At 34.3% G+C, this 13,864-nt stretch overlaps 1 protein-coding gene across 2 annotated transcripts; it reads right to left on the bottom strand.

The window, feature by feature from the left end:
* Nucleotides 1–5,825: 5,825 nt before the first annotated feature.
* Nucleotides 5,826–10,483, bottom strand: LOC103493151 (uncharacterized). 2 transcript variants are annotated; one of them, XM_008453798.3, is made up of 9 exons: nucleotides 10,108–10,483; nucleotides 9,815–10,015; nucleotides 9,612–9,731; nucleotides 9,497–9,534; nucleotides 9,274–9,403; nucleotides 6,895–9,117; nucleotides 6,649–6,786; nucleotides 6,441–6,538; nucleotides 5,826–6,347 (listed from the first exon to the last, which is right to left on the bottom strand). In XM_008453798.3, exons 1-9 carry the CDS (start codon nucleotides 10,183–10,185, stop codon nucleotides 6,107–6,109), a joined length of 3,267 nt encoding a protein of 1,088 aa, XP_008452020.2. In that variant the 5' UTR covers nucleotides 10,186–10,483; the 3' UTR covers nucleotides 5,826–6,106. The 2 variants fall into 2 exon arrangements, with proteins under 2 accessions (XP_008452020.2, XP_008452021.2); XM_008453799.3 differs by having other exon boundaries at nucleotides 9,304–9,403.
* Nucleotides 10,484–13,864: the final 3,381 nt, after the last annotated feature.

Below are 13,864 nucleotides of genomic sequence, written 5' to 3'. Positions count from 1 at the left end.
CACAAATTTTATGATTACTGATACTCGTATTTCAATCGAACAATGTTTGGTTTGAAAAAAATTGTTTCCGTGTCAAGCAGATTCTTATGGTATATGCTAAATCCCTAAACTGATGCCAACCAATTTAGACTTTGAATCTAATATATTCCTCACTTCTCTCACCAAGTTGTGAATGTCATGTCATGAAATATTTAAATATGATAGCCATTCCCACATTGCTTAAGTCATCAAAAAGTATATGCTTGTCTCATTGTATTTGTTTATTCGAGTTGACACAAAAACAAATGAATCTTACCTTAATGGATGTAGTTTCATTAGTAAATCGACATTTTCCATCCGTATTAAATAACTTAAAAGAATTTCAACCAAAAATTGATGTTTTATCTAACTCAAATGAAATGAGAAATGATCCCAAATGCATTTTCGTTAAAAATATTTCAAGCTATAAAATGATCATCGAAGTTTCTGATGAATAAGGATTAAAATATTGATGACAATAAGACGTTGAGATTTCAATTGTACAGATAAAATATCGATATTGACAGATATTTTTATATGTCACGAAGTTTATACGATTTATTTATGTTTATAAAACTGTTATTAATATTTCTATTTACAGTGGTCTAATAGATGTTTTTTTTTTTTTTTGTGTTTTACGAGTATTTATAAAAGATGTTAAAGATTCATGATATTTATATCGATATCACATAATTCAATTTACCGATTGAATTATGAGTAGATATGCATGGTCGGCTTTGACCGGCCAGCTTAAACGACAAAATATAACTTTTTGAGGTTAGACTAAGGCAATGAACCAAATCTATACAAATATTGGTCCATTTTCATTTGTCTATATAATAGACTTTGGTCAAACTCTCTTAATGGAATAATTAAGCATTATAATAGGGTATGATAAGTAAACAAAACTTTTGGATTGAACAGACATGAAGATCTAGTCTACTATTTTAATGGTTAGGTAGTGTTAAGAAAGTGCTTTAGGATTGAAACATGCTCATGTGTGTTTATCTTTGTTAAGTTAATTTAGTCCAAGTTTGTTCCTATTTCTTAGGAATTAGTCATTCATGATTTGTAATCATGGAGAAAGTCTAGGGTCATGTTGATTAGTGGAGAAAGTTTAGGGTCATGATGTTAGTGGAGAAAGTTTAGGGTCATGATGTTAGTGGGTAGTTATTTTTAAGACTTTAAATACTGTATTTTTCTTTGAATGTAATTGAAATGAATTTGTCTTCAATTTGCCATTGCAATATTTATTTTTACTCTAGAAAATAACAATTGGTATCAGAGCTCTCTTCTTAAGGGATCTGTGAGTGTGAGTTGTTGTGTCATGGACGCCATAACAAGTTCTAGTTTCACTTCAATTTCTCCATTGATATTTGATGGAGACAACTACCAAGTTTGGGCAGTTCGTATGGAAGCTTATATGGAAGCTTTGGATATTTGGGAAGCAGTGGAAGAGGATTATGAAATTCCTGCTCTTCCAGACAATCCTACCATGGCACAAATCAAAGCGCAAAAGGAGAAGAAGACAAAGAAATCCAAGGCAAAGGCATGTCTGTTTGCTGCAGTCTCATCTACTATTTTCACTAGAATTATGACTCTGAGATCAGCATATGAGATATGGAATTATCTCAAGTCAGAATATGAGGGAGATGAAAGAATCAAAGGAATGCGTGTGCTAAACTTGATTCGAGAATTCGAGTTGCAGAAGATGAAGGAAACAGAATCAATTAAAGAGTATTCTGTTAGGTTATTGGACATTGCAAACCAAATCAGATTACTTGGTTCTGTGTTCAAGGACTCAAGAATTGTAGAAAAAATTCTTGTATCAGTGCCTGAAAAATTTGAGGCATCTATTTCTGCCTTAGAAAATACCAAAGATTTGACTCAAATCACTCTTGCAGAGATACTCAATGCTTTGCAAGCGCAGGAACAAAGAAGAGCCATGAGGCAAGAAGGTGCTGTTGAAGGAGCCTTGCCAGCGAAGCATCATGAGAACGTTAGGAACAATAAGAAGAAGAAGTTCAAGAAGAATCAAATTTCTACTAGAGAATCTTCAACGTACAACAAAGCAGGAGTCAAGAAGGGATCCTATCCTCCCTGTTCACATTGCAATAAACAGGGTCATCCTCCTTTTAAATGCTGGAGGAGACCAAACGCCAAGTGCACCAAATGTAACCAAATGGGGCATGAAGCTGTAATTTGCAGGAACAATAATCAACAACAAGGTGTAGAGGCCAAAATTGCTTATCAGGAGGAGGAGGAGGAGGAGGAGGATCAATTGTTTGTGGCAACATGCTTCGTGGGTGGTGAGTCAAATGAAAGCTGGCTGATTGACAGTGGATGTACCAACCATATGACTCATGACAAGGAGTTGTTTAAAGATCTGAAGCCAACAAATATCACCAAAGTCAGAATTGGCAATGGAGACTACATCTCAGTCAAAGGAAAAGGGACAATTGCGATTGCCAGTTGTAAAGGTACAAAACATATACAAGATGTTCTTTTTGTACCTGACATTAACCAAAATTTGTTGAGTGTGGGTCAACTTATTGAAAAAGGTTTTAAAGTTACTTTTGAAAATGAATATTGCTTGATTAAGGATGCAGCAAATCAAGATATTTTCAAAGTAAAAATGAAAGGAAAAAGTTTTTCACTTAATCCTTTAGAGGAGGAGCAATCTGTTTTTGCTCTCAAAGAAGATGAAACACAGCTTTGGCACAAAAGAGTCGGTCACTATCATCATCAAGGGCTGCTACAACTAACGGAGTTGGCACTTGATTTTCCCAAGCTTAGTGAAGAAATCTCAAGCTGCAAAGCGTGTCATTTTGGAAAGCAAAATAGGAAGTCATTTCCCAAGTCATCTTGGAGAGCCACTCAAAAATTGCAGCTCATTCACACAGATGTTGCAGGTCCTCAGAGAACACCTTCTTTAAAAGGCAGTCTCTATTATATTGCTTTTATTGATGACTTCACCAGAATGTGCTGGATTTTTTTCTTGAAGTTTAAATCAGAGGTTGCTCATGTCTTTTGGAAGTTCAAGACAAGAGTTGAAAATGAAAGTGGTTGCAAAATTCAAATGGTAAGGTCTGACAATGGGAAAGAGTATGTTTCGGCAGAATTTGACAAGTTTTGTGAAGATTCAGGCATAAAACATCAACTTACAGCTCCTTACACTCCTCAAAAAAATGGAGTTAGTGAGAGGAGAAATAGATACATCATGGAGATGACATGATGCATGCTGCATGAAAAGAGTTTGCCAAAGAAGTTTTGGGCAGAGGCAGCAAATACAGCTGTATTTCTTCAAAATAGGCTTCCCACAAAAGCATCGAAGGAAAAGACACCATTTGAGGCATGGTATGGGTACAAACCATCATTGAAATTTCTCAAAGTATTTGGTTGTTTGTGTTTTACTCATGTTCCACAGAGCAAGCGTGACAAACTTGATAGGAGAGCTTCACCGGGTGTCTTTATAGGCTATAGTTCTATCAGCAAAGCCTATAAAATTTTCTAGCCACAAACTGGAAAGATTGTCGTGAGCAGGGATGTTCACTTCGAGGAAGATGAAGAGTGGAACTTTGATGATGCAGAGAAGAAAGGTCAGACCTTGGAAAAGATGAAATTCAAGTTTTTTGATTCAAGCATTGAAGAGGAAGATGACAGGCAGAATGAAATAGTAGATGATGCTTCCGTGAGAGGAACAAGGTTGCTTTCTGATATTTATGAAAGGTGCAATGTTGCTGTGTGTGAACCTGCAAACTATGCAGAAGCAAAGAAAGATCAAAGGTGGATAGCTGCAATGGAGGAGGAGTTGTCAATGATAGAGAAGAACAAAACTTGGATCCTTGTTGACAGACCTCAAGATAGGAAGGTAATTGGAGTTAAATGGGTGTTTAGAACCAAGCTTAATGCTGATGGCTCGATTAACAAGCACAAAGCCAGGCTTGTGATTAAAGGGTATGCTCAAATCTTTGGTGTTGATTACTCTGATACTTTTGCTCCTGTTGCTAGAATGGACACAATCAGATTACTATTTGCAATAGCTGCACAAAAGGGGTGGAAATTGTATCAGTTGGATGTCAAATCAGCTTTTTTGAATGGTGTCTTACAAGAAGAAATTTATGTTGAGCAGCCCGAAGGATGTGAGAAGCAAGGTGAAAGAAATAAAGTCTATCTTCTCAAGAAGGCTCTTTATGGTTTAAAACAAGCTCCAAGAGCTTGGTATAGCAAAATTGATGAACATTTACTGAGCTTGGGATTTTTGAAAAGTCTATCAGAATCAACCTTATATGTTAAGCACAATGGTACTAACATTCTTATTGTTTCACTGTATGTTGATGACCTACTGGTTACAGGAAACAATGCAGATCATATTCAAAATTTCAAATGGGAGATGATGAAGATGTTTGAAATGACAGATCTCGGGCTCATGTCCTACTTCCTTGGCATAGAGATCAAGCAAGGGCAAGGTGAAGTTTTCATTTGTCAGAAAAAATATGCAAAGGAAATACTAAAGAAGTTTAAGATGGATGAGTGTAAGGCTGTAAGCACTCCAATGAATCAAAAAGAGAAGTTGTGCAAAGAAGATGGTGCTGACAAAGTTGATGAAGGATATTTTAGGAGTTTAATTGGTTGCTTGATGTATCTCACAGCAACAAGACCTGATATTTTGAATGCTGTGAGTATTTTGTCTCGTTTCATGCATTGTGCAAGTGAATTACATCTTAAGGCAGCAAAAAGAGTGATACGATATGTCAAAGGCACAAGTGATTTTGGTGTTAAGTTCACTAGGGGCAAGGAGTTCAAACTGATTGGTTTTTCTGATAGTGATTGGGGAGGTTCCATTGATGATATGAGAAGCACTTTAGGTTACTGTTTTACTCTTAGCTCTGGTGTTTTCTCTTGGAGCTCGAAAAAGCAAGAGATTGTAGCCCAATCCACTGCTGAAGCAGAATTTATTGCTGCAACAGCTACTGCCAATCAAGCTTTATGGCTGAGGAAAATTTTACTTGACCTTGATCTGGAGCAGAAGAAAAGCACGGAGATTCTTGTTGATAACAAAGCGGCTATTGCTATTTCTCATAATCCTGTGTTTTATAAGAAGACTAAACATTTTAACATCAAGTTATTTTTTTTAAGGGAGGTGCAGAAAAGTGGAGAGGTGATTCTTGTCTACTGCAAAACAGAAGATCAAGTTGCAGACATATTAACTAAACCGTTGCCTACTTGCAAGTTCGAGTTTCTAAGGTCAAAACTTGGTGTTTGCAACTCCTAAAGCAAGGAGGAGTGTTAAGAAAGTGCTTTAGGATTGAAACATGCTCATGTGTGTTTATCTTTGTTAAGTTAATTTAGTCCAAGTTTGTTCCTATTTCTTAGGAATTAGTCATTCATGATTTGTAATCATGGAGAAAGTCTAGGGTCATGATGTTAGTGGAGAAAGTTTAGGGTCATGATGTTAGTGGGTAGTTATTTTTAAGACTTTAAATACTGTATTTTTCTTTGAATGTAATTGAAATGAATTTGTCATCAATTTGCCATTGCAATATTTATTTTTACTCTAGAAAATAACAGGTAGGAAACAATTTCTAGAAAAATGTTCACTCATTTAGATCATCGGTTGGTTGACGTTGATTTTGGCTCAAACCGATACCGACCACCCATACATCAGTTTTTATCGGTCGGATCAATTCGGTTTGAGAAATCTTGGTGTTGTCGATCACAAGGGGTTGGGCGGTCTTTCCAGTTTAATGCTTATGATGAACTGAACAAAAAAAAAAAGTGAGAAGAAATAAAGAAAAAACAGAGAAGAGAGAAGAAATTTGTTTATGTACATATTTCTTTTCCTTTTCAATCATGAGAATAACTATTATCCATTAACTATCATTTTCTCCGTATCGAAGTTTACAAGAATGGTTGGACATTGATGGAGATCTAACATAGAGCTTTTTTCTGTAACCCAACAAGGGCAGGGGTAAACTTTTGAGTGGAAACAAATACAATATACAATTAATTTATTCACTATAGTAAAAGAAGCTTCTCAACTATACATTATATATGGGTATTCAAGTACAAGTGTGTTAGAGAAGAGTTAATTCCTCTTTGCATTCTTGAGATTACGCACAGTCATTACTAGCTGCTGCCTTTCACCTTCTACTTCTGCAAACTTAAGACTTATCTCTGAATATCTCTCTTGCATATCTTTTAGTTCACTTTCCATTGATTGGTTCTTCTCTTTTAATGTTGACAATTCTGTCAACAGTTTAGCAAGGTTGCCATCGCTGTCGTCAACAGCAGGTAGTTTTGGCGTTGTTTCAAATGAATTCTTGTTGCTGCAGAGAAAGAGATGAAATTGGATTCCAACAAGTAGAAGCAGAAAGGGAATATAAGAAAGTAATTGAACTTTGGTTGTTTCGAATTAGTACCTATTGACTGATAATTTATTGCTTAAGTCGTCCGCTGTCTTTCTCGTCTCCTCTGATATTTCTCCATGTGAAGTAGTGTCGTTTCGATCGTTGGTTAGCTGTAAATGAGATGGAAATTATGTGATACTTAACAGTAGACTCTGGTAAATCTAATGTACAATACTTTGAACTGTATTTACATGTCTTAATATTTGAACCATTCTCTAACCTTTTGACGTGTTTCCAAATGGTTTAGTTCTTCAAGTCTTTTCTCCAACTCTATGATTCTATTGCAGAATTCCTCTTCCTTTTGGAGAAATGAGTTGTCTGATGTTTCTAAGGTGATTTCATTTAGTTTTATCTGTCTCTGCAAGACAATAAAGAGAATTCATGAGGAAAGTCAATTAGCATGTACTATGTTGTCAAATATATAAATCTCCAATCAAGTTCTGTTCTGCTCGAAAGCACATGTTACCTCGAGGATTTTGATTTTCTCCCTCAAATTTGCAACTTCAGCAGAGCCATTAGAAACTGGGTTTAGTTTCTGTTTTTGAGCAGTTTTGTTTCCCCCAATAGTTGCTCCACGTCCATTGTTATGCTTGAGCTTTTTCTCATAATTATTACATGCCTCCTTCAGTTCACCTTTCAGTTGCAATACCTGCTTTCTAAGTTTCTCTTTCTCCATCTCATCCTCGGTCAAAGAATGCTTTAAGTCATTGCATTCAACTTTGAGATTCTGCAACTCTGATTGTAGAAGTCCTACCAAAGTCTCCTTTTCGGCTTTTGAATTCCTTAATTCCTCCAACTCGTCCATTAATATATTCGATTCTTTTTTTGCCAATACAACTGTACTCTCCAGCTCATTTCTTTCTGTATTTCTTGTTTGTATTAGCTTCTCGGTTTCTATAACTAATGTCTTCATTTGCTCTAATTCTACTCTCATAGTCTCTACCTGTCCAGCTTGTTTTTTAAGATTACTATTCTCTCCTATGAGTTGGTCAATCTCGGATTTGAGCATTTGGATTTCCTGAGAGAAAGATTCAGACTTCATATCCTCGTTTTTCTTCTGATGTTCGAGTTGTTTGGACTTGGTCTCAAGTTCTGATATCATTTGTGCTATTTGACTTGCGTTGCTCTTGATTTGATGAGAAAGCTCCTGCAATTTTTCCTCATAATTTTCTCTCACAGATCGTAGCTCTTCATTTGCTTTCTGGAGAGCTTCTTCCAAGTGACTTCTCTGTGAGCGGAGCTCGCTAGCTTCTGCAAGTGCTTTCAAAGCCACATTCTCATTTGCCTCAAATGTAGAAGTCATCTGCTTGGAAAGTCTTCCAAATTCCTCCTGAAGCTTTTCTGCAGTATGAGCATTTCTCAACCTCATTTTCCTTAAAGCTTCTTCTGCTCGTATAGCCCTTTGCTCTTGCTCAACCTTGGAAAGTGTCATTGCCTCCAAGTCGGCTTCGAAATCTTGCTCCCGCTTCTCAAGTTCTTCCTCCAAACTTCTGGCATGGGATTGAAGTTCCCTGATTGTAGCCAAAGTATTAGAATATTCAGTCGACTGCTGCTTAAGTTCATTTTCGAGACCCTCAATCTTCTTTTCAAGCTCATTTATCGTAGCAGCGGAAGAGGAGGACTCATGCTGTATCTTCAATTGTTCCCGAAGTTGACTTTGCTCCAGTTTTCGGGAAAGATCATGGTTTCCCTGTTTCAATATCTCATAATCAAGTGCAAGCTGCTCCATTTGCATCGCAAGCTCATCCTTATCTCGCATATGTTGTTCTATTTCATTGTAGAGTTCCATCACTTTTTGCTCCAGCATATATGCTTTTCTATCATTCTTCTGATCATTCACAAGATTTTCAAGTGCTTTTAGCTCCTCATCCTCTTCTATTTGACATTTTGAACAAGTTATTTTCATCTCTTCAGCCTTCTTGGACTCTGACTCGGCATAAAGATCTGATATTTCACAGTTCTTCTGTTCCAGCATCTCCTCAAGATCTTGTACAGCTAAAATTAACTCGGTATTTGATTCTTGAGTTTTCTGTAGCTGTAACCGAAGATTGGCATTCAAGTCTTTCTCATAATTCAGTTCTTGTCTCATTTCTTCTAATAGAGCCCGCAGATCACCTCCATCAAACTGTGACTTATTTTTAACTTTTGCATCATCCATATGCTTTTGAAATCCCTTCAACTTCTCACATTCTGCTCTCCATTCATCCCTCTCTGCCTTCAAGATAGAAATCTCACCCATAAGATCCTGGCTCCTCTTATTTTCTTTCACTATCTGTTTCCGAAGCGTCTGCAATTCCATATCCGACATGTCCGCCCGTCTGGTCAAAACAGAAAGTTCAGTCTTCAGTTCCTCAATCTCAATATCAGCTTCCTTTTTCGACCTTCCTAATACAAGGCCATTGACTCCCGAATCATCCGTTGTTGCTACATGATCAGATTGCATCGACCACTTCCACGGGAATGTCAAATTCTCGTCACGAGCAGGTGATTTGTGAGAAACGGGGGAGTGGTTTAATGGCGAAAGATAGCCGTTAGGTTGCTGGTGGATGTTATTCCTAATCCCATTTTCTATTGGACTGTCAAGTCCAGAGCTACTCTCATAACTTGATAAAGTAATGTCAGATCCACTTGATGTTCTATGTTCACCATTTATTTCACCATTTCTTTCAGCTTCATCACTTAACCCATTCTGCAAAATCAATAGAGGAGAGATTTGATTCATAGTGAATTAATGAAGTGTTCCCTTCTACAATGTGAGACAGAAGTCAGAATTGATTATTTCATCAATTCGAGTAAAAATTAAGCTGAATGTAAGTAAAAAGATGACAAAGAAAGGTGAAAATACATTTTTGGCGTACTGAGGAAGCAATCTTACTTCAGATTGACTGTTCTTGTTTACATCCTCGTTGTTCAAGTAGCCGCTTAAGCTCTCGTCTTGAGATCTAGATTTTAAACCGTCGTATTCATCCACATCTCTGAAAACGTTCACCAAACAGAGCAGATCATCCCAATGTTCTAAAAGAAAACAGTCACAAAACTTATTGACTCTAATTCACCATCTCAAATACCTTTGATCAGCATGTTCCTGAATCCTTTGTATCCAAATCTGTACAGAGCAAGAAACTTTTAACATTTTACAACTATGAGTAAACAAGACAGAGAGAAAGATAGAGAGAAACTAACATGCAAAACTGCAGAATTTGAATTCTGGAGGGGAAGAGAAGCAGAGAAAGGCTTGGTGGCCTCGGCATATTTAGCAAAATCAATAGAAACTTCACCAACTAAACCAGCTTTGATCAATGCCTGAACAAAACCCACAAATTAAATATCTCACACACAACATGACATATCCACAAACACATTGAAGGAAAAAACAATCCTCATACCGTAGAGACTCGAAAATGGTAGATTTTCTCAGTGAACTTTCCAGTTTTTTGGTCTACATCAAACTTAACTGTTACATAAGCCGGATTCTCCCACCGACATTTTCCTCCTCGCACTGTAGCCTTTTCCAGTCTCACCGTCGGCTTCCCCACATCACCAGGAATCACAGATATGATCAATGAATCCCCACCAAATTCCGAAACCTGAAAAAAAACCACAAACAGTTCGTTATTCAAACTTACATTTCCGTTTTCCCATTTCCTAAACCAAATAGACATTCCAATTCTCAAACAACCTGAGTCGCACAGAATTGCAATTTAAACTCAGCTTTGATCCTGTTCTTCTCACTCCTCCACCTCGCCGACTTGAACATCTTCACCAATCTTCAACGTCACCGGAATACTTCACTGACCAGAGCTCCAGCCATTCCCCTGAAACAGCAACATTCAAGCCCACCCCCAGCTGGGTTCAGCTGAATTCAATGGAACGAACTGGAATTTAGGTAAATGAAGGACAGGAATCGAACTCAAATTAGGAGGAGGAAGAAGAAGAAGCCATTGAGGCCGTGAAAACAGAGAATAGAAGGTGTGGAAAGAAACAGAGGAGCAGATCTAAACAAAACAACTTTATTTCGGCAATGTGCTTTTGAAAAGAGTGGTGAGTGAAATGAAAACACATTGGAAAAAGGGAAATAAAAGAAAATTAATTAAAAGGCAGTTAGAGAATAAAATTTATGATTAATTGTGATTATTAACTTTGTTTTAAATATTAATTAGGTGAATTCTACATTTTGATTAAATTATTGGGGGTAGTTTGCCTTAGGTATAGGGAACAGTAAAAGTGTTTCTTTTGCATTTATACCCCTCTTATTATTATTATTTTTTTATATTTTGCATTTTGGTCCATCTTCTTTTATATTTACAAATAATTTAATTTTAAATAGATAATAGATTCGTTATTATAACAAAATAAACCAAAATATATATATTTATAAATATTTAAATAATTTTCCTATATTTTATATTAAAAAAATTGCATCTTTTTCCTTTTTCTTTTTTCTTTTTTCTTTTATGTAAAACTTAAAGAAAACATGTCAACTCTTGATAAAATTGAGATTGGAATAATTAGAACGAATCTAGATGTAGAATAATTGGTTAAAACATGATTTTACTAAAGAAAAGGAATGTTCGAATCTTTATTCCCACATTTATTTAATATTTAATGAAAAAAAAGTGAGTAATTTGTAATGCTTTATAAATAAATTAGAATATGACTTATTTTTTGTAGGTTAAAAATGCCACGAGGGTATTTGGTAACTTCATGATTTCACAAAAATCCAAATAGCTAACCAACGAACCCCCCCAACGGTCAGTGTAAATCTAACATTATAACAACTAAGTAATACGACATTAATACGATTAATTACTTTATCTCACACTTAATTTCACAACTTTGTTCCATCGTCCAACATTTTTTTTTTAATAATCTTTTTTTTGATATTTAGTTTAATTTTAGTTGATATAATTTTAAATGTTTAATTTTTATTTTAATCCTTCTTTTTAATGAATCTTAAATTTAGTCTCTCAAGATTAACTTTTATCGAATTTGACTAAATCATAATGATTTTTTTTTTTAATGTGTTTTCAAAATTTTAGGGTAAAAATACTAATAAATAGTGAAACAAAATTTAAAATAATATCAACAATAAGAAAACAAAATTTTTTAAAGTAAAAAAAAATGTCAAAAAAATGGACGTTTGAAATATTGATCGAAACACGGTATTTTAACTTATTTATTTATGCATTCGTAAAAGTATTTTTGTTTGCCTTTTTTAAATCAAACGCTTTCACTCAACATGCTCTATAAATACTTTTCTCAAACAACTTACATCATATCTAATGAAGGAAGCGTATACTACCACAAACGATGATTATTCTCCATTAGAAACACCTATTACTCGAATAAAAAACAATAATAATATTTCAAACCATTCTAAAAGCTATCCCAAAATAGAGATTATTTAAGAATAAAAAAGCATTGATTAACAAAAGGTTTAGCTAAAGTAATTAAGTAGCAAACTAAGGAAAATAAGAATATAATAATAATGGGCAATGGAAATAAAACACATCAAAGTAGTTGTAAATTAAACTTGGAAAAAGGGAGAAAATGGTTGGACTAATTGGTAGAAGGTAACTTGCAATGGGATTTAAGAGATTAGTATACCATATAACACTAGCAGCTGCTACCATACAAATTTTAGTGCTCAAAGGGTGTTGCTTTCAAGAACAAAGAAAGCCAAGAAAGAGCCACAAAAACTTGAGAGTGTTGCTTGCCTTTAAAGTGTATCCAAAACCCTAGCTAGCTAAAACCATCTTTCTTAAACCTAACTCCTTAATTTGATCCTTTCCTGATCTCCTCGTTTAATTTTCTACTTCTTTTTCTTTCATACTGTTCTTTTTAATTCAAAGGATCAAAAGAAAGAATTGCTTTTATGATCTGTTTTTTTTTTTCTGTTCCAAGAAAAGGGTACATGCAAATTGTCGTTTTGACTATTGGTTGTTTAGGAAATTGGAGAGAAGAAGATGAAGATGTTAGGGTTAGACCTAGCTAGTTGGAGTGGAGTTCTATGTTTTTACTCTTTCTGACATTGTTGAAATGTTACTTCTCATGGACTATACTTAATATTACTTTAGTTGGTCACTCTATAATCTAGAGGGTTTTGTGTTTGTTTCCATGTTTAGGGAGAGGAGTTTCTTTTCTTTTTCATTGTTCTTGGCATTATTGTCTCATTGGATGGTATTTTTGTTTTTTTTTCTTTCTATTATCATGTTTTAAGAAATATAACTAAGTTTGTGATAATTATTTGATTTCAAAAAATATGATTGTTTTCTCGCATTTTGATTTGTTTACAATAATTTTCTTCTTTTAGAAGAAAACGTACATTTCAAGTTTGAACTAAATTCCAATATCAAAGCTTAAATACTTAAAACAATCTATCAAAAATGTAAATAAAAAGTATTTAAAATTTTATTTTATGACTTTTATTTATAAATTGTATTACAAATATTAACACGAAACAAAAAAAAAAAAGTGATAGAACAATAAACAATTATCAAATACTTACCAAATGTACTACTTCTACTATTCTTAAAAAATATGTTAATTATGTTCTTAAGTTTCATTAAAGTAATCGTTTAATCAATAAATTTTGAATTTAATAATTTGGTTGCGTTACATCCGATTTTGTAACAAAATTAAAATTTAGGAACTAATTCATTAATTTGATGAAAGTTATTTTTTTAAAAAATAAGTTACTAATTATTTAAAAACCAAATAAATATGAAGTTCAAAAAAGGAAAAGAAAAAAAAAGAAAGAAGAACTTGCATATAATTGAAATCACCTTATGAAGCTAATTTTCTCAATCCATGTTGGGGATTTGGTAGCAGAAAGATAAGACCTCATGAAGATGCAATTAATGAATTAGAGAGAGTCCCATTGCTAATTTTCTCACTCTTAACTCCTCACTTTCATAATTAATTTTATACAAAAACAACCCCACATATATGACCCATCATGTTTTATTATTATTTGTTTTCTCGATCATAATTAAGTTAGAAAAGATACGAATTACGTGACAATTCGATCTTTGTTAATCGAAAGATAAATTAAGTCGTTAAGATATAGCTCTCGACTAATTTTCTTACACTCTTCCGATTGATTGCCTTGCTTTCCTTGACATACAAATTTTGCATTTAAATTACAAGAAGATTGTGCAGTGCAATAAATTTAAGGGATAGAAAATTAAAAGGGAATTCAGTATTCATTTAATTTTAGATGAAAGAAAAAGGAGCAATAAATGGATGAATTAGAGGAAATGGTGTAATGTGAATAGGAATCACATTTATATGTACTGTACTGTAATATAATATGTATATGATATATATAAAAATAATTACATGAAAAAACAACTAAGAAGAATTCATAAATGAAAATTAATGAGAAAGGTTTTCATGAGCCTCTCTCTATCTGCATGAAAGATGAAGTGGGAACC

This window comes from Cucumis melo, chromosome 7 (genome assembly GCF_025177605.1).
Source record: "Cucumis melo cultivar AY chromosome 7, USDA_Cmelo_AY_1.0, whole genome shotgun sequence".
Taxonomy (NCBI): domain Eukaryota; kingdom Viridiplantae; phylum Streptophyta; class Magnoliopsida; order Cucurbitales; family Cucurbitaceae; genus Cucumis; species Cucumis melo.
The sequence above is the reverse complement of the archived record's forward strand: the minus strand, read 5'-3'. Positions and strand labels throughout refer to the sequence as shown.